This window comes from Cnephaeus nilssonii, assembly GCF_951640355.1.
Source record: "Cnephaeus nilssonii genome assembly, chromosome: 15".
Lineage (NCBI taxonomy): Eukaryota > Metazoa > Chordata > Mammalia > Chiroptera > Vespertilionidae > Cnephaeus > Cnephaeus nilssonii.
This window is the reverse complement of record NC_137086.1, coordinates 56936915-56957311: the sequence shown is the minus strand read 5'-3', so window position 1 is coordinate 56957311 and position 20397 is coordinate 56936915. Positions and strand designations below refer to the sequence as shown.

Here is a 20397-nt window from a genome sequence, read left to right as displayed (position 1 = left end):
ACAGTGGTGCCTGCCCTCACTCCTCCTAACCAGTGCTCCCCTCCCCAACTCCCTCCCATTTTCACCTCAATTTTGAAAGCCCAGAAGGGTCTTGTTTTTGTTTTTTAATTTAAACAATTTTTCTACCACAGAGGGAGACCTATGAAAATCGGTTTTTCCCCCCATCAATGTGTCCTTAACGCTTTTCCTATCAAGAAAGGTGACCAGCTGTCCGTTTGCCCGGAACTGAGGGCTTTCCCAGGACAAGGCATGTCCAGTTTTAAAAGTCGGTGTCAGGCAAACAGGGACAGGTCATCATGCTACCTCCAGACCCCTCATTTCTTCTCTTCCTTCTCCTTTTTGTCTAGGACAGTGATGGGCAAGCTTTTGAGCTTGGTGTGTCAAACTTCGCCAAAAAACTGAGCATAACTCGGGTAGTGTGTCACTTTGAGGAAAAAACATTATTTCGCAAATGTTTCATCCTCGGCATGCGGCCGCCTCAGCGGCCGCGTGTCATCAGAAATGGCTACGCGTGTCAGTGCTGACATGCGTGTCATAGGTTCGCCATCACTGGTCTAGGATCTGTTTTAATAGGATGAGCTATCAATGTGATTGTATAACTTTAATTTTCTGAGTTACTCCTCAAGTACTACCTGGCTAACTCTGTGGGGAGTCCTGGATCCCCCTCTTGTAGGATACACTTGCCCACCTCCCCCAGGCTGCAGGGAGGCTCCCTTGGACCACAGAGCCAGTGCTGCATCCAGACGTCAGGCATAAAGGCTGCTGGGACACTCGTTGAGTGACCAGAGGCCCCGGGTTTGAGCTGGGCTCCTTCTACGCCTGTGCAGCTCCACTGTTCCCTCCTGGTGTCTCCATCCTTGTGCACAGAGGGCCTGGCTGGGTCAGATTCCCACACAGACAAGCAGGGTGCAAAGTTCTCTCTCTGCTGCTCCCCCTCACGTGCTGGGCCGTTGTTCCCCAAGCAGGTGGGGCCTGTTTCTTTGGGCTACTTACTGTGCACGTGACACAGACCTGTGCTTCAAGGCTTTGCCTGTGATGGACCTAAGGACTCAAACTCCTCTCTGTAGGTTGCGCGATGACATGACCGTGTGTGTCGCGGACTTTGGCCTCTCCAAGAAGATTTACAGCGGTGATTACTACCGCCAAGGCCGCATTGCTAAGATGCCTGTGAAGTGGATCGCCATCGAGAGCCTTGCAGACCGAGTCTACACCAGTAAAAGTGACGTGGTAGGTACAGTTTTACTGGGGACCTTGAGTCTTGCAAGAGGAAGCATGCTGAACGAAGTGACTTAGCTGGTGTTGCCAGACATCTCACTGATAATCTGAGGGCCGGGAGTGTGCTCCCATCTCTCTTCTTTATTGCTAGGCACCCTAATTCAGGTGCAACCCCAGATTCTGGTGAAGGCTCCTGACATTCAAAAGATCTGTCTTTGCACAGGCCCTTAATTTATTCCCATTTTCCTCTGCGACACTATTGTGACTTACTGCCCACAACGAAGCTATTTCATATTCATATTAAATTCAACAAGTTCATTCAGTGGCTCTATGGGACGAACATGATGTACAAAAGGTGCTGTGTGGTTACGCCCTCAACCAGAGACAAGGAGAGAAAACACTTGACAACAGTGGGACCGAGCATCTGTTTGGCAGGAGGCTCTGGCTGCCCTTGTCAGATTTCCCGTAACAGCGTTAGTAGCAAATGGGCACAGTGTCGTTCCAACCACGTTACTGCCGTGTTGGGAGAGCAGCGTGTCTCAGTCATAATTGTCAGCTTTGTGCACAGTCATCAGGGCTTTAAGGAAATGACCTTTCCCAATGAAAAAGTCCATTCAGACTTTCTGAAAAGACTCAGATCTTACTTCTTGTTGCTTTGTTCTCAGTGGGCATTTGGCGTGACCATGTGGGAAATTGCAACTCGGGGGATGACGCCCTACCCTGGAGTCCAGAACCATGAGATGTACGACTATCTCCTCCACGGCCACAGGCTGAAGCAGCCGGAGGACTGCCTGGACGAACTGTGAGTGAGCCGCTGGATGTGACCAGGCACCCTGCGTGGCCGGGCCGGCCAGGGGGTCTGCAAAGACCTAGGGACACAGCCACAGGGAGACGGGGTGCTTTTAGCCAGGCCGCGTGTGCAGAGGTGGCACGTCCAGGCCAAAGCCTTTCCTGGTGTGAGAGGTGGTGTGTGCACATGTTCTGCAGGTCTGCAGGCACCCCTGGGAAATGCATTCTAGATAAATGGGTCAACTTGACTGCATATGAGGTACCTAGTCACCTGCCCTCTTGTGCTGCCGTCATCCTTCTCTTCCTGTACAGTATTTCAGACAGGCAAATCGCAGTAATATCCTAAGTCAGGAAATTTAGAAACCTAAGCCTGTGGCTCTGAGGTCAGGCTGGTCATCAGAATTGTGTGGGGGATAGTCTAACAGCACGATTCCTCAGCCCCATGCCTGGACGCTGAGGTTGTTGGAACAAAGTGGGCCAGAAGTGCATCTCTTAAGACACTGGGCGACCAGGTGCTCCGCCCGGCCTGAGAGCCCCAGCTCAGCGTGCGCAGCCCGCGCGGGACAGGCCCCACCTCTCTAGGGTGGGTGGTACGGGGAGAGGTCCGGGCCTCTGAGTCACTGAGGCCAGGTGCGGCCTCCACTTACCCACAGGGGAGGCCATCACAGCTGACTCGACTTGTGTGCCTCATTATCAGCCGCAAATAAAGTCCAGTCGCATATTCTTCAGAGCTATTGGGAGGGTTGAGGAAAGTGTGTGGAGCGCTCAGCCTGCAGGAGGCACAGAGCATGTGTCGCATCGTGGTGCCGATTCGTAACGTAACATCACACACACCGACTGCCCAAACACCTTGCTGACCTTCTTCAGCTGACTTCTTGTGGCATTGCCTCTGCTTCCCTAGTGTCGAGTCTCTTCCCCACATAACAGGGGTTACCGACATTGTCTCCGTATTCAGCAAGATTTCAGGACCTTGGGCCTGCACGGGCTCAAGGCTTGGAAGGGGGGTGGGTGGGACTCCCCACTATGTCACACACACCCACTGTGGCCTTGCTTCCTCACTTAGGGGAGGGCTAGGTTAGGGGGCATGCAGGCTCCCCTATCTCGTCCAAGCCAAACAGAGAAAACTTTTATCTTTTTTAACAGAAGAAAATCAAATGTTAATACATGTGCATGGAGAATTCACATAAGCAAGAAAATCCCCAGAAGGAAACTTGATTGTTCAGAGCCGCAGGCTGTTTGGTCGTTCGTGGTGGCTGTTGTGGTTATAAATTACAATATTAAGAACAGAAAGAAAAAACGTTAAGCCCTTTAACAACATTGTGAAATTCTAACTCAATTAGATCTGGGGTTTCATGGTGGTTTTTGAAAGAGCCACGTGAATGAAATGTTTGCTTCTGAAAAGGAGGAACCGTTTTAGCCAAACAGTGTTGAATGGGGAGTTTTGTGGCTCTTTCTTGGCTTCCGTCTTGCGCCACAGGAGTTGGTCTTTGCAGTGATTACCTGGGGTCTTAGCAAGGCCTGAGCTGTGTCACACTGTGGTTTTCCAGCGTTTTACGCAGAGCCAGATGAGGAATGCTGACTCGTGTTTCCGAGCATTTTTAGGTGAGAGTCGCAGAGTCAGCACGCACCGTGCGGCCAGGAGGTCGGGCGGATCAGGCGGTCCTGTGGTCCCCACCCCAGCTGGCTCTGCACCTCAGGCTTGAACCAGGCCTTCTTCTTGGGCCCCTGTCCCATCTGGATGCTGGTCAACAAAGAGGCCTCTGTTTCATATCAGGGACGTTTTCTTTTAAAAATGAAACACACTTCTGAGCTTCTCATCTCATTTGCTGTCCATAACCTTAGCCGAGGTGAGTTCATGTCTACCTAACTTGCCCCTGGGTCTTTTTCAAGTCAGTTCTAAGACATGTAGGGTATAAGTAACGGAGCCCACTCTATGTCCTGCCCTCTGAGGCTGCCTCTGCTCACGGTGTCACCACTCCGAGTGACCAGGTGGCAGGCCTGTTCCCCTGGCCCAAGAGGCCTCTCTGCATGAATCCTCGTAGTCTCCGTAGGACATTCCTCAGCTGAGCTATGGCCTTCTGGCTGTGGCCCTCAGGCACTCCCACCACTGGCCACTGTGGTTCCTGCACCTGCCCTCATTCCCCTCTGATACTCGGGAGCCACCTTGTTCTTTCTTTATTCCACTGGGTCCCATCAACTTTATCCCACTGATGTCCTTCAGAGTCCCCTGCCCTCCGACCCCACCCTAATACCATCAAATCAGAGAAGCCCAAGCTGGCGGGGCCTGGCATGAGGAAACGGTGGCACAGTGGCATCACAGTGTGAACTGAATAAGGACCGCAGCTCACACCACCTTCTCCCTCTCAGAAACCCTCCTCTACATACGGATCAGTCCCTCCACTTCCACCTATGGCAGCTCAGGCCCCAGGCAGGAGAGCAACGGGGCTCCTCCCGTTGGCCAGTGTCAGCACTCAGACGCTTACCCACACTGCAGGGCACATGTCATTTCTCTGAGCAGATGGGAGGCGCTCAGCCATCCTCAGAGCCAGGAAGAAACAGGTGACTAACAAATATGGATAAATTCAGAAATCTATAAATTTTTTTAAATTTGTATTATTGCATCTTTTTAACTCCTTGGTGAAAAGTTGTGGTAAAATGCACAGAACATAACATTTACCATCTTAACTGTTTTTAAGCGTGCAGTTCAGTCACGGAAGTGCATCCATGTTGTACAGCCGTCACCCCATCATCTCCAGAACTCTTCACCTCACAAAACTGAAACTCTGTCCCCTGTAAAAAGAGTAATCCCTATCCATCACTCCCCGAATCCCCACAACTTATGTGACTACAACTTTTATGAAATCTCAGTAGAAAAAAAAATGACCATTTACAAAGGCAACTACCAAACTTGCTTTTTCTTTTTCTTCTTCTTTTTTTTAAATCCTCACCCGAGGATATTTTTCCATTGCTTTTAGAGAAAGTGGAAGAGAAAGGGAAAGGCAGAGGGAAATATTGCTGTGAGAGAAACACATTGTTTGGTTGCCTCTTAACCAGGGCCCAGGCTGGGGAGGAGCCTGCAACCAAGGTATGTGCCTTTGACCGGAATCAAACCTGGGACCCTTCAGTCCGCAGGCTGACACTCTATCCACTGAGCCAGACTGGCTAGGGCTTATTTTTTCTTTCCATCTCTGAGATTGAACTTGTTGACCTTGGTCCACCACTGCAGAATTGCCCTTTGTGGGAGGGGCCTCGACCGTACACACACTACCATATATTTACTAGTCATTTTTCTGTTGTTACATATTTTATAAAGTCTTGAAGAAAAATAACTTTAAAAGTGATATTGCCGTCAAAACCGGTTTGGCTCAGTGGATAGAGCATCGGCCTGCGGACCGAAAGGTCCCAGGTTTGATTCCGGTCAAGGGCATGTACCTTGGTTGCAGACACATCTCCAGTGTGGGGTGTGCAGGAGGCAGCTGATCGATGTTTCTCTCTCATCGATGTTTCTGACTCTCTATCTCTCTCCCTTCCTCTCTGTAAAAAATCAATAAAATATATATTTTTTTTAAAAAGTGATATTGCTACCATTTGAATATGAAGAACATAGATTATATCAGTGATTTTCAACCTTTTGCCTCTCACAGCACACATAAACTAATTATTAAAATTCTACAGCACACCAAAAAATGTGTTATTTGCCAATCTGACAAAAAATATAGGTATCATTTTTACTCATTTACACTGGATGGCTGTTGTTGGGTTGGCTGTTGTCAGTTGTTTATTTGTCAGTGGGAGAAAAGAAGTCAGTGTCCCTGGCTAAGTAGTCAGGTTTTATAATATTCTTGTGGCACACCGATTAAAATCGCTGGGTTATGCAAACGCTTTCTCCAAAGACGTGGGATAAATGAAGGTAAATAATGGGGCCTTCATGGCCTAATAAAAAGGGGAGTGTCTTCTAGGGGCAGAATTCCTCAAAGCTCATCTCAGGCTGCAAACAGGCAGGGCTCTGTGGAAAACAGGAAGCCATGCAAATTGATTTATACCATAAAAACCTCAAAAATGGAAACACAAGCTGTTTGCCAAGTCATGAAGGTAAAACAAGGAGAGGCAGAGAGCTGAGCTGATGTCCAGGTGGGAATCGGGCTCCGCTCATCAGGGAAACGGGAGCTCAGGGTCCTGTGCTCACAGGCAAAGCGCCTGCAGACCCCGCCGGCCAGGAGCTCAGGCCTTGCTGATAGGGGCTGAAAAGTAAACAAATGCAGGTATTGATTGTTATACGTGTATGTGGGTGAGATCTCTCGGTACGTGTGTGAATGCTAGTAGAATTACCCAGAGTTCTACGCGATGGGATTACATGTGAATATGGGAATTGCATATTTATGTTCACAAGATAGCAGTTCAATCCCCAGTCAGGGCACATACAAGAATCAACCAATGAATGCCTAAATAAAGTGGAACCACAAATCAATGTTTTTCCCTCTCCCTCCCTACCTCCCTCTTCCCCTACTTCTTTCTCTCCCTTCCTCTCTCTGTAAAATTAATTTTTTAAATTTTTTAAAAATCCAAGACAAGGTGAAAACAAGGGGTGGACTACACGGAGGGCTGGGTGCTGTGCCAGGAGTTAACTCGCCTTCTCTACTTGCAGGTATGAAATAATGCACTCCTGCTGGAGGGCTGAGCCCTTGGACCGACCCACCTTCTCCATGTTGAGGCTGCAGCTAGAAAAGTTCTTGGAAAGTTTGCCTGAAGTGCAGGACAAAGCCGAGGTCCTTTACATCAACACGCCGTTTCCAGAGAGCTGCGAGGGCCTGGCAGAGGGCCCCCCACTCGCTCAGCTGGACATGGACATCGACCCCGACTCTATCATTGCTGCCTGCGCGACCAGCGCTGCCGTCAGCGTGGTCACAGCCCAAGTCCATGAGAATGGACCTCACGAGGGAAGGTACATTCTAAATGGGGGCAGTGAGAACTGGGAAGATGTGGCTCCCGCCGCCCCAGCAGCAGGAACAGCGGGAAAGAACGGTGTTTTCCTGGAGGACAGGCACATGAGGAGCGGGGTCTCCTGGTCTCAGTCCAGCACGCTGCCCGTGGGGAGCCTACCGCCAGATGAGCTTCTGTTCGCAGATGACTCCTCAGAAGACTCAGCAGTCCTCGTGTGAGGAGAGCCGGGACCTTCCCAAACCAGGGAGACAGACAGACCCCTCTGCCTTAGAGACCCAGGTACGCCCCAAGTTTCTGGTATCCGTCTCCCTGCCACCGCCCGAAAGCACCAGATGAATGTTGTTCAGTACGTCATTAAAAATGCATTAATATATATTTATTTAAATAGAAAAATATGTGTATATGGTGGAAAGAGACATAGATATTATATTTTAATAAAAGATGACTTATTTTATGTCACTTATCTTGCCGATTTTAAAATTTAAGCTTTAACAGCCTCTTCTCTGCAGTTGCTCCTTGATGTTAACATTTGCACAGTTGTTGTTTTCATTTTCCTGTTAAATGTAAAAATATTCGTAAAATGAAATTGCTTGACTTTGCTTCTGGTCTTATGAAGAATCCAATACTCCTCTGAATCATCTGTTTGATAAGAAAGACCTTTTGCTATGTAAAGTTTTATAACTGATTGTTTGATACAACTTCCTAATAAAATATGATTGAGGAAGGATGTGTGATACTTACTTGAGACTTGGAAAGACCAGGGTTGCTGGCAGCCTCATGGCTTTGCAAAGGAATCCCCTTAGTGCCTGACACTCGATGCACCTGCTCTGGCCATTCTTGGATGTTTCCTAAAGATAAGCAGAATCATCCTGGAGAGACCAAAGTTGAAGGGCGGAAAATTATTTAAAGGGTTGAAAAACACACTGTGAGTGCAGCGAGTTAGATGGGCTGTAGAAGAGTGTGGGACAAGTGGAGGGCTTTCCGGAGGCAGGCAGCCGGGAGCAGGCCTAGCACTCAGCAGCCCAAGTTTGCATCCTGGCTCCTCTGTGTCACAACATTGTTTCTTGAGCACGTTCCGTGAACTGACCTGTTGAATCTATGCATCATGTCTTGGGTGCCAGAGCCATCATGTGTGGGCCATGAACTGGGGCTGCAAAGGCCGAGTGGCCTGGGGTGGCCCGCATCTAGAAAGGGGAGAAGCAAGAATTCAGAACCAAGCAATCTGCTTCTGGCAGGTAGCAAGTACATGATTTGGGGGTCTGCTCCAGAGCCTCTTGACCTTTTAACTTTAATAAACAGATAGATGGCACTTACTATGTGCCAGGCACGGCTTTCATTTAGTCCTCATAACAACCCTACCAGATAGGTACTATTCTCTCCACTTCGCAGATGGGCAGACTGAGGCAGGAAGAGGCTACCTTACTCTCCTAGTAAGAGCAGCAGCTGGATGTGGTCAGTTGATCTCAGCCCTCGGGGCAGCACCGCTGGGCCAGGACTACTGTCATCCTCAGCCAGGTCACCAGCCTGAGAGGTCAGCTTCTGTACAAGGCCCAGGGGTGTGGCCCTTAGTCTGGCTGCCAGCCCTGGTGCCCCCATCTCCAGGGTGAGTAGCTCCCCCATTACTGTGAAATACCCGATACTAGAAAGTTCTGAGAGCAGGAAAAGAATTTGCAAGAGAATTACCAGTATCACATTTTGTCAGTAAAAAAAATAATTTCTACTGTTGGGATTTTTTGAATGGTTGTTTTAAAAAAAATTAATAAAGCCCAACTCATGTGGCTCAGTGGTTGGGCATTGACCCATGCACTAAGAGGTCACTGGTTCGATTCCCTGTCCATTGGGGCATATGCCCAGGTTGCAGGCTCCATTCCCAGCATGGGTCCTGCGGGAGGTAGCCGATCAATGTTGATGTTTCTCATCGGTGTTTCTATCTCTCTCTCCCTCTCCCTCTCTCTTTAAAATGAATTTTTAAAAATCAATAAAAATGTTTACATCTTTTTGCACAAAGTTTCTTATTGATGGTGACTATCAAGAATGTGAATAACTCGTCATTAAAGTCTTGATCAGAAGCTGACTGGTTAGTTCAAGGAAAAAAAAAGTACAGTGTTCACATCTGTGAGCAAATTGAAAAACTTATTTGGAAGTTTTATATAAACTTCATATTAACTAAACTATTAAAATACAGCAGATCCTTGAATAATGTCATTTCATTATAACATTAACGAGAAGAAGTTGTTTGGGGGCCAGGGTCATTCTCTGTGTGGAGTTGGAGCCCATGTCTGCGTGGGTTTTCTCCAGGGACCCGGTTTCCTCTCATGTCCCAGAGATATGCACGTGAGGTGAACTGGCGCGTCTACACTGTCGCCGTGTGAGTGAGTGAGTGTGGGTGTGAGTGGCCAGCGATGGAAGAAAGTTCTGTCCAGGGTGGGTCCCGCCTGGCACCCTGGAGCTGCTGTAGAGGCTCCAGCCACCACCATCCTGAATCGGCGGGTTGGGAAATCATCTTGTTTTTCTTCTCTTAAATGTGTGTAGAGCTCCCATTTGTTTTAATGTTTAATATTAGGAGCATTTTGGATCTTTATTTAGAAGTCTGGTGATATTTTTGTGACCAGAAATAAGACATAGGAACTTAACTCTTAGCCTCTGATAAAGATGGTTTCATTGTACATCGTTTCACGTCAAGCCACAGTTTCTAAGAACCTATTGAGGATGTTAAGTGCGGACTTACTGTGCTCTTTTATATCTACTTTTAATTGTCTAATGCAAACAAGTATGTAATGAATAGCTCATCGGATTCCATAGCGCCCCAATCCTGTGCCATTTGCTCAGTGTGTGCTGCGTGCCCTGAGGAGGGCTGGGACGCTGGACCGAGTCTGCCACGGGAGAGGGGAGGAGTGGGCCAGCGTGGCTTCTGGCTTTTCTTGAGAGATCAGCACACAGAGAAGTGCCCTCATCCAGCCCCCGCGATGCGCCAGGGCCTGGGTGACACGGGTGTGAAGAGCAGCACCTTCACAACCCACTTGCTTTTCCCAAGAGGAAAACGAGCCGGACCACCATCGCTCAGACATCTGAAATCTCACTGAGAACCTTGCAACCCCTGTCCTCTCCGTCACATTTGACTGTCCTCACATTATCCAAAATGATAATCCTCCCCAAATTGAAAGTTTTGAAAGAACCAACTTTCAGGGGCCCCAATCTTGGCAAACTGGTAGTGTCTTCTGAGCATGAACTAAAAATAGCCTTTCAAGTTCTCTTTTGTGTCAACTCAAACTACTTTTGTAAGGGGCTCTTATGGACTAACCGTGGGGGAGCGAAAACATTGTCTTCAGCTGGGCTGGGGCATGGCCGGAGGCCACTGAAGAAGGCAAGAAAAATACAGAAATACTCCTGACCTGCAGATGGAGACTAGCTCTGCCTTGTGAGGGTTCTTTTCTTTTCTCTTGCTTTTCCTTTCCTTCCTTTCTTCCTTCCTCCCTTTCCCTCCTCTGCCCTCCCCTCACCCTTTTCCTGACTTTTCTTACTGAATAGGAAAAAGTGAGGGTCAGGGTCCCAGGAGCAGAGACACCACAAGCAGCAAAGGCTGCTGGGAACCGGTCCTTCAGGCTGTCCTTGCGATCTGGGGTTGGTTACTTGACGCTCCTGGAGCCCGCATCTCCATGAGTGCTCGGTGAGCACCTTCTCCCACACCCCTGGCAGCTGTGTAGGACGGGGCAGGCAAGCTTTCTGAGAGACTGTTAGACTTGTTAGAGGCTTTTCCAATTGTCCTATTAGAAATATTTTCCCTGATTATGTTACCAACTCACTCCAAAGTAATACAAACTAACTGGAAAAGAAAAGAATTTCACTGTCGTCAATGATCCATGCAGCTAGACAGTTGGCAGAGGGAAGGAGACTGGCCCCCATCGCTCACCTCAGATGGCTGTTGGGCTCAGAGATGGCGACTCCAGACACATCCATGCCCAAAGATGCCCCTCCTATCAGTCCTGTGAGTCACAGGGCCCATCCCTCCCAGATGTGGGTGATGGAAGCAGTGCTGGCTTTATTAACAGGATTTGGGAGCCTTAGGGGAGTCAGTGCCCTCTGAGGAGGGGGACACTCTCCCTCTGCCTCCACCAAGCAGAGGTTCCCTGCGCAGGAAGCAGCCCGAAGCCCCGTCTCTTATCTTACAAATCAGATTGATTCTGGCCAGACTAGTCCTGACTCAAACCAAGACCTTTGTAACTTCTGGTCATCCGCAAAAGCCAGCTGGAACTTGTGCTGAGTCAGTGGGAAAACAACCACCGCAAAATAAATCTGCTATGAAAGCAACTTAACTTCTCTAAAGACGTTTCATTAACCTTGCCTGACAAATGGAAAACAGGAAGTTGTGTTTTCTTTAACAAGCATTTCAGTAATGCACACTGTTTCTATGTGTGAATCTTATTTTCTCTCTTTTAAAGCTCGAAGAACAGAAGTAAAACAGCCCTTCTGTTTAACTTTAAAAAGCATGTCTAAATGACAACTTATTTGTATTTACTAGTAAATGTAATAATTACTGAAACTAACTCAAAGACCACTATGTTAGGATATTTTTGTGTATAATCTTTTATTGAAATGGACTGTACATACAGATATCTGAAAGAGAAATTTCAGTTATATACAGTAACTCCTAGTACCTCTTACAGACACAATAATTTTAAACTGATTCATGGGCTTATAGAGACTGCATAATTATAAATTCTAACCAGAACAGCAGTCACATGAGGACACACAATCAACTCACCCACTCACTGACATTCACGGAGGAGAAGACTGTTCTGGACGTTGGGGTTTGCCAAGAACAGCTCCCTGGGCCTTGCTGTGGTTAGTCACAGCCCTAGCAGGGCACAGATGGCTTCCAATGCACACTGTCTTTTAAAGAATAGCCTCAGAATGGCCCTGGCGTGCACATTTTGTTGAAGTTCATTAGTACCATGGTGAAGCAGATCAGCCAAGCCTCGGGTGCTACTGGGACTCTAACAAACCTCAGAACTAGAGACTGGGTGCTCTCCCTGGAGGCAGACTCTGCGGCCCCACCCCATAGGATGTAAAATTAGAGAGAAAAAGAGAAAGGTGCCCAGGTTGGAAAAGTAGTAAACTGTCTTTATTCACAGATGAGATGGTTCCGTATGTAGAAAAATCCCAAGGAATCCATGCACAGAGAAGAGAGGTAATGGATGATCTTAGCAAGGTCACTATGCAAAAATCATTGCATTTGTACTATGAACAATCAAAATATGATATTAAGAAAAAATTCTAGTCACAATAGCATCCAAAAGAATAGAATAGTCAGAAACAAACTTAACATCTGAAGTGTGAGACATACACTGAAAACTATAAAACATTGCTGAGAAAAATTAAAGAAACTCTAAATAAATGGAGAGATAGTTCATAATTATGGATTGAAACACCCCAAATTGCCAAAATGATAATCCTCCCCAAATTGATCTATAATGTCAAGGTAATTCCAATCAAAATCCCTGCAGCTATTTTGCAGAAATTGAAAACTGATCTTAAACTTAATTGGTAATGCAAAAACCAAAACACTTTGGAAAAAGAACAAAGCTAGAAGACCCAAACTATGTGATTTCAAAACTTTCAAAGAAATGCAGCTGTGACAATGGCTATCCAACAGCCAAAAAAAAAAAAAAAAATTACACAGAAATTAACTTGAGATGAATTATAGACCTTAATGTAACAGCTAAAACTATGAAACTTCTAAAAGGCATAGGAGAAAATCTCTGTGATCTTGAGTTAGGCAAACACAATCCATAAAAGGATAAATAGATAAACTGGACTTTAAATTTTATAATTTTGCTGCTAAATATACTGTTAAGAGAATAAAAAGACAATAATGGCCCTAGCCGATTGGCCTGTGGATCAAAGAGTCCCTGGTTTGATTCCTGCCAAGGGCATGTACCTTGGTTGCAGGCTCCTCCCTGGCCTGGGCCCTGGTTGGGGCACATGCAGGAGGCAATCAATCGATGTGTTTCTCTCACATAGATGTTTCTCTCTGCCTTTCACTCTCCCTTCCACTCTCTCTAAAAGATCAATGGAAAAATATCCTCAGGTGAAGATTAACAACAACGACAAAAAAAGACAATATGCTCAATATCATTAGCCATTTGGGAAATGCAAATTAAACCACATAGTAAGATACCACCACATGCCCACCGGGTATAGTGAAAGAAAATATCAAGTGTTGGCGAAGATATGGAGACCTGGGACCCTTGATACATAGCTACTGAAGAAAATAGAGCTAGTTTGGAAACCAGTTTGGCAGTTTCTTAAAAAGTTAAAAATAAACTTGTAATCCCAAGGATGTCCAGTTCTTGGAAACTACCCAACGAATAAAAACATATGTCCACAAAAAGACATATATGTAAATGCTCACAGCAGCATTATTTATAACATATTTGAAAGAGAAACAATTCAGATGTCCATCAACTGGTGAGTGCATAAACGAAGTGTGGTATATCAGCCAATAGTTGGAACACTATTAGCAACAGAAGGGATGAACTACTGATATGTACAACTACATGGTTGAGTCTCAAATACATTTTGCTAAGTGAAAGGAGCCAGATGCTATAGACTACATACTATTGTGTAATTCATGTTGTGAAATGTCCAAAGAAGGGCAATGGAAGTGTTCTAAAACTATATTGTAGTGATGGTTGCAGAACTCTGTAAAGTTTACTGAAGAAAACTATTGACTTTTAAGTTACAATGGGTGAATTTTATGGTATGTAAGTTACACCTCAATAAAATGGTTTTTTCAAAAAGTACTCTTCCTCAAATTTGAAATCCTCCTGAGAAGGTTAAAGGCTAATTATTCCTATAACACTTTAAGTTGAACTTTCCCAACATTTAGAGCCTTCCCAGAGCAGCAGAACCAAACTGTGTTGTCAATCTGAAGCATAGTAACCTCTATTTTGTAAAACTGCTGTTTGAAATTCTCTATTTAGATAGTCCCTTGTTCTGTGAGTTAACTCTGCTATTTTTAGACGGTCCCTTGTTAACTTTGCTTTTTAGCTTCTACTTGAATAATAGGGAAGATAAGCTTAGCTGTCTGACCTTGTAGGCTAGTCATCTAACGTAAGGGACTGATACTCCCATGCTCTCATGCCAGGTGTTTTTTTTTAACTGAATAGAACTGTGTTGTACTCAAGGCTACAGGCTTCCTGTGAGGTATCTACTAAGCATACATAGGGCTCTTTTATAAAAAGAAAACTCCTTCCTTGTTGCTTTGCTCAGAATTTGAGAGACATATTCCTATGAGCCTGCTGGTGTAATAAAGCAGTGTAACTCTATTTCTCTAATCATTGCTTGGTTTTTCTCCAGTCTTCTATAACACTCCTTTATCCCGTGTCTTTCTGAACATAGTGAAAGGCAAGCTCACTTAAAGACTCCTAAAACGATCAACATATGATTTTTCATTTTTTCTTAACTCTTCAAAAAATTAGATAAAATGTGCAGTTTTTACAATATTTTAAATAAGGACATATTTAAAATATGTAGAAAAGTGTACGGTTAATATGTAGGAAATTAAAGTAGGCCACCTCCAAATGTGCCATTGTGGCATAGGATTATTTTGAGCTGGAGGCAAATGAGGATCAATAGATGTAGAAAGAAGCCTTCTCCAAGCTTCCCTTAGTTGACCCAAAGCAGAAACTTCTGGGAAAAAGAAAGAAAAAAAAAAGACTGCCATACATTTTCTCTCCTGGGGAAATTTTATGACAATAAAGAAAATGGCAAGTCAGACTCAAGATGGACCCCCACAGCTCTGGCTAGTTTTCCTCAGTGGTTAGAGCGTTGGTCTGTGGACCAAAGGGTCGTGGGTTTGATTCCCAGTCAAGGGCCTGGTTGCAGGTTCAATCCCCTGCCCCCAGGCCCCCTCATATTGATGTGTCTCCTTCACATCAATGTTTCTCTCTCTCCCTCCCTCCCTTCCACTCTCTAAAAATCAATGGAAAAAATATCCTCAGGTGAGGAAAAAAAAACAAAAGATGGACCCACACAAATATATCTTATTCCATTAGTTTCCCCCATGTATTTACCTTCCCACAGTTTGTCCCCCTTGGAAGCCTATAACCCCTTTTCTTTTGTCATTGTCACCTCTCTACAAATGTATTGGTCTTTGTTAAGATGCTATATAAGCCCACGTTCTAACCAACCCTTAGAGTTACTCATCACTGAGTTCTCCCATATGTACACGTTAATTATTTGTTTTTCTTGTTAATCTTTTATTTTGTCGATCTAATTTACAGGGTCCCAGCTAGAGAACATAAGAAAAAAGTTAAGTTTTCCTCCACTACAATAACAAACACTCATTTATGCACTGCTGTAAATTCACCATTGTGAACATGTATCTAGCAAATGTTCTGTGTGAACTTGAAAGAGTGTGTATTCTGCTGTTGTGGGGTAGAATGTTCTATTCAATTAATTAGGTCAAGTCGGTTGATAGTGTTGTTCAACTCCACTATGTTCTTACAGATTTTGGATTTCCTTTTTCTGTTAATTATTTAGGAAAGGCTACTCAGATCTCTGACTATAATTGTGCATTTTTTTCTAAATTTCCTGCCAGTTTGTGCTTTATTCATCTTAAGTTCTGTTGTTAGAGGCATAAATGTATAGAATTATTATGTCTTTTTGATGAAGTGACCCCTCTCTCATTATGAAATGAATTTCCCTAAATCCTTCACAATATTCTCAGCTGTGAAATCTACTTTGTCTGATGCTAATATAGTCACTCCAGCTTTCTTTTTTGTACTATTAACATGTCATCTTCATGCTTTCAATTTTAACCTATTTGTGTCTTTAAAGTACCTTTCTTGTAGGCAGCATATAGTAAGGTATTGTTTTTCTCAATCAATTTAGCATTGATACTTTTTAATTAGGATAGACCATTTACATTTAATATGATTATTGATATAGTTTGTTTTGAGTCAATCATCTTACAATTATTTGTTTTCTATTTGTCTTATCTGTTATTCATTCCCCTAATCCAGTTTTCTACCTTTTAAAAAAAATAATGAAATATTTTTTTACGATTGTATTTTATCTCCTATCTTGCTTTATTACTGATAACTTTTTTGTTCTTCTAATGGTTGCTTTAAGAATTATAGTAATAAGCTCAACTCATCACAGACTATATTCAAGTGATAAACCATTTTAAATATAGTTTAAAAACCTTACAATAGTGTATTTCCATTTCTCCTTTCCTGGGCCTTATATTATTGCTGGATGGGTGAGTTCATTCACTTTATTCACATGTAGAGGCGGAACGGTTCTCTGCTGAAGATGTAAGGAGGGCCTTCTGTACATCTCAGGATTCCCTCTCTGTGCACCTCTCTCCTCATATTCAGTCTTGCAAACTAGCTGCCTTTCTCACATTGGACTTCCAACTGGGTCTTCTAAACTCAGGGAGTCTGCCAGGTTCAGCTTTGGTTTCTCCATCCTGTGTGGTGGCCTGGAAACTTTTTTTTTTTCTTTCTCTCAGGGATAACTGTCCTTCTTCATTGCCTGATGTCCAGTGTCTTGAAAATTGTTTCATGTATTTGGTCTGTTTTTTTGTGTGGTTGTTTTAAGCAGAAGGGTAAATTTGGTCCCTGTTACTCCATCTCATAGCAGTTGATAATGTACTTTTTGTTTGTTTGGGGTTTGTTTTTGTTTTTTGTTCATCCTCATCTGAGGATATTTTTCCATTGATTTTTAGAGAGAGTGGAAAAGAGGGGGAGAGACAGAGAGAAACATCAATGTGAGAGAGACACATTGACTCGTTGCCTCCTGAATGTGCCCCAATCACATGCAACCAGGTACATGCCCTTGACTGGAATCGAACCCAGGATCCTTCAGTCCATGGGCTGATGGCCTATCCACTGAGCCAAACCAGTTAGAGCAGTCGGCAATGTACTTTTTTTTAAATTTCCTTATTGATTAAGGTATTACATATGTGTCCTTTTTACAAACTTTTTATTATGGAAAATTTCAAACTTACATAAAAGGAGGCAGGATAGTCATATACCTTAACTGCATGTATCCAGGCTTTAAAAAATGATCAACTCATGGCCAATCTTGTTATATCTGTGCCCCACTCTTTTCTCTCACTCATATTATTTTGAAGCAAATCCCAGACGTCAGGTAAGCTAAGGTGTGAACATTTGAGGCTGAGTTTCTGCAGTGGTCCCTGTCAGTGCCTGGCCCATATCACTTCTGTCTCCTCGCTTCCATGTGCCTGAGCTGACTTCTAGCTCTCACATCTATCTGCATCTCTTTGCTTAAGTGCTTTCCTCAAAAGTGGGGAAAGGGCTCAGCCAGTGTGGCTCAGTGGTTGAGTGTTGACCTAGGAACTAGGAGGTCACAGTTCCATTCCCAGTCAGGGCACGTGCCCAGGTTGTGGGCTCAATTCCCTGTAGGGGGCATGCAGGAGGCAGTCAATCAATGATTCTCTCTCATCATTGATGTTTCTATCTCTCTCTCCCTCTCCCTTCCTCTGTGAAATCAAAAAAATATATACTAAAAACACACACAACCACATTGGGAAAGGTTCTCTGCCCTGCTCATAGGCTGGAACTGCCAGTGTAGTTGGTGCCCTCCTGGGAAGAGCTCACAGAAGGACGTACAGGTGTGACTATATAATACTGTACCTCAGTTCCTTCATGCCTAGTGGGAGATAGTTATGGGTCATGTGCTTCTCACCTTTCCTATCAGTTTCTCTGTGCGACTAGTTCCCTTTGTCCACAGTGGTAGCTGACTTGGCAATGCCCCATTATTGTCTGCATCCCCCTCCTGTCACATTTGTCACATGTGTGCTGGGGCTATCGCTACAAAGTACCACAGACCAGTGGACTTAACCCACAGAAATGGATTTTGTCACAGTTTTGGAGGGTAGTAGCCCGAGAACAGTGTCAGAGGTCCAGGTGTTGGCAGGGCTGGTTTCTCTTGAGGCTTCTCTCCTTGGGTGCGTAGACAGTGTCTTCTCACTGTGTCTCATATGGTCGTCCCTCTGTATGTGTCTGTGTCCTAATCGCTTCTTATTGGTGTAGGGCCCACCTATATTATTTCATTTTTATTTTATTTACCTCCTTAAAGGCCCTTTCTCCACATACACTCACAATCTAAGGTCCTGGCTGTTGGGACTTTAACATATGAATTTGGCAGACACAATTCATCCCATCGCATTTCCCTACTAGTGTTTACTGCACCTCCCAAATAAACTACTTCTGCTCAACTCTTTCTCAGGGTCTGCTCCTGTGGGAACTCAAACAAAACGAAGAGTTTTTTGTTTGTTTTTGTTAATCCTCACCCAAGTATATTTTGTCCACTGATTTTTAGAGACAATGGAAGGGAGGGAGGGAGGGGAAAGGAGAGAGAGAGATAGAGAAAGAGAGAGAAACATCAATGTGAGAGAGACCCATTGACTGGTTGCCTCCTGTACGAGCCCCAGCCAAGCCTGGGATCAAACCTGCAACCCACGTATCTGCCCTTGACCGGGAATCAAACCTGAGACCCTTAGGTGCATGGGCTGGCACTCTCACCACTGAGAAACTCCAGCCAGATTCAAATGAAGAATTCTTGAACAAAATAACCACATTAGCCCTAACACACGCTTGATACCCACATTCAGAGCTTTAGCCGTTCTGCCTTACATTATTGACTCTGTAGGTGTGCATCTCCTTGTAGTGATGGCACAGCCCATGCGTTATTGATCTTATCCCTCCCTATCCAGGCAGTGCCTTGGAGGTAGGAGATACCAAATGCTGCTTCATTGGTTACGTCAATGATACTAGTTTTAATCTGCCTTGGAAACTACATGATAATAGAATAGCAAAAAAAAATCTAAATTGCAAATGAAAGTAATTGCTCTTTAATAAGGTAACATCCCTGCTAAGTCTATTATGGGCAATCTGCACAAATATGCAATACCCAGCACTGAGTGAGGCACAAATGCTTGTTGACTGCATTAAGGTTTTAATTATTTAAATTAGAGGCAAATAAGGCACAGCATCACCAATTGCAGCTAGGAGCTGTAAACTCTGGGTTAAAAAGACATTTAGGGTAAACACTATTATATACAATATATTCAATCTGCTAGTGTCACCTGCTGGTGAAGATTGGCTAGTGTTCTACAAACAATTCTGTTTCTTAGTGTTCTTGAATTTGACAATTGCATGAGCCTTAGTAAACAATGAAAATTTGACACACACAAAAATTATATGTTATCCTATCTAATAAAAAGGGGATATGCTAACTGACCATCACTCCATCACAAAGATGGCTGCACCCACAGCTGAGGCCAAGTTCCCTTAAGGAGCCTTAATGAGCGATCAGCAGGGACCTGAGGCTACACCCTCCCCTGCCCCTGTGGGGCTTGACAGGGGACCTCAGCCTGTGCCCCCCACCTGGCAGGGCTTGCCGGGGACCTCAGGCCATGCCCCCAGCCCTGGCATCAGGCTGGGGGACCTCTGGCTGCGCCTCCTGCCTTGGCACCAGGCAAGGTACCTCAGGCCGCACTCCCCACCCCAGCATTGGGCCAGGGGACCTGAGGCTGTGCCCCCTGCCTGGCTGGGCTTGACAGGGGACCTCAGGCCATGCTCCCCACCCAGTGGGGCTTGACGCAGGACCTCAAGGTACACTCCCAGTGCTGGGTCGGGGGAACTCAGGCCATGCCCCACGCCCAGTGGGGCTTGACAGGGGACCTCAGGCTGCGCCCCCATGCCTGGGGGCCTTGACGGGGGACCTCAGGCCATGCCCCCCAACCAGTGGGGCTTGACAGGGGACCTCAGGCTGTGTCCCCCACCTGGTGGCGCTTGATGGAGGACTTCAAGGCACGCCCCCGCCCTATCTGGGGGACCTCAGGCCACGCCCCCCATCCTGGCCTCGGGCCAGGGGACCTGAGGCTACGCCCTCTTTCTGGCGGGGCCTGACAATGGTGGGACTGGCTGGGTCTGGATCTAGCCCAATGGGGGGTGCAGCCAGGTCTGGGTCTCACGCGATTTTGAGGTGCATGTGGGTGGGCGGGGACTTGACTCTGGGTCCCCCTTTTAATGTGCACAAATTTTGTGCACCGGGCCACTAGTATAATTATAAGTTTCTTCAATTTTCACCTTTATATATAAACTAGAGGCCCGGTGCACAACATTCGTGCACTGGGGGAGGGAGGGGTCCATCAGTCTGGCCTGTGCCTTCTCACAATCTGGGACCCTTGCAGTCTGGGACCCCTCAGGGGGTGTCTGCCTGCGGGCTTAGGCTCACTCCCCATAGGCCTAGGCCGGCAGGCAGACATCCCCTGAGCGGTCCTTAGCACTGCCTCAGAGTCGGGAGAGGCTTCCACTACCACTGCTGTGCTCTCCAGCCATGAGCCAGGCTTCTGGCTGAGTGGCACTCCCCCTGTGGGAGTGCACTGACCACCAGAGGATAGCTCCTGCGTTGAGC

The 20397-nt window shown here is 45.7% G+C and overlaps 1 protein-coding gene across 1 annotated transcript in view; it reads left to right on the top strand.

The window, feature by feature from the left end:
* The window catches only part of MERTK (MER proto-oncogene, tyrosine kinase), a 108676-nt gene extending 99802 nt beyond the window's left edge, over positions 1–8874 (top strand). The window contains exons 17-19 of the mRNA XM_079791743.1: positions 1068–1227; positions 1881–2017; positions 6650–8874. Of these exons, the coding sequence (XP_079647869.1) occupies positions 1068–1227; positions 1881–2017; positions 6650–7163 (811 nt within the window). The 3' untranslated portion in view covers positions 7164–8874. The remainder of the gene's footprint in view (positions 1–1067; positions 1228–1880; positions 2018–6649) is intronic.
* The last annotated feature ends 11523 nt before the right edge of the window (positions 8875–20397 follow it).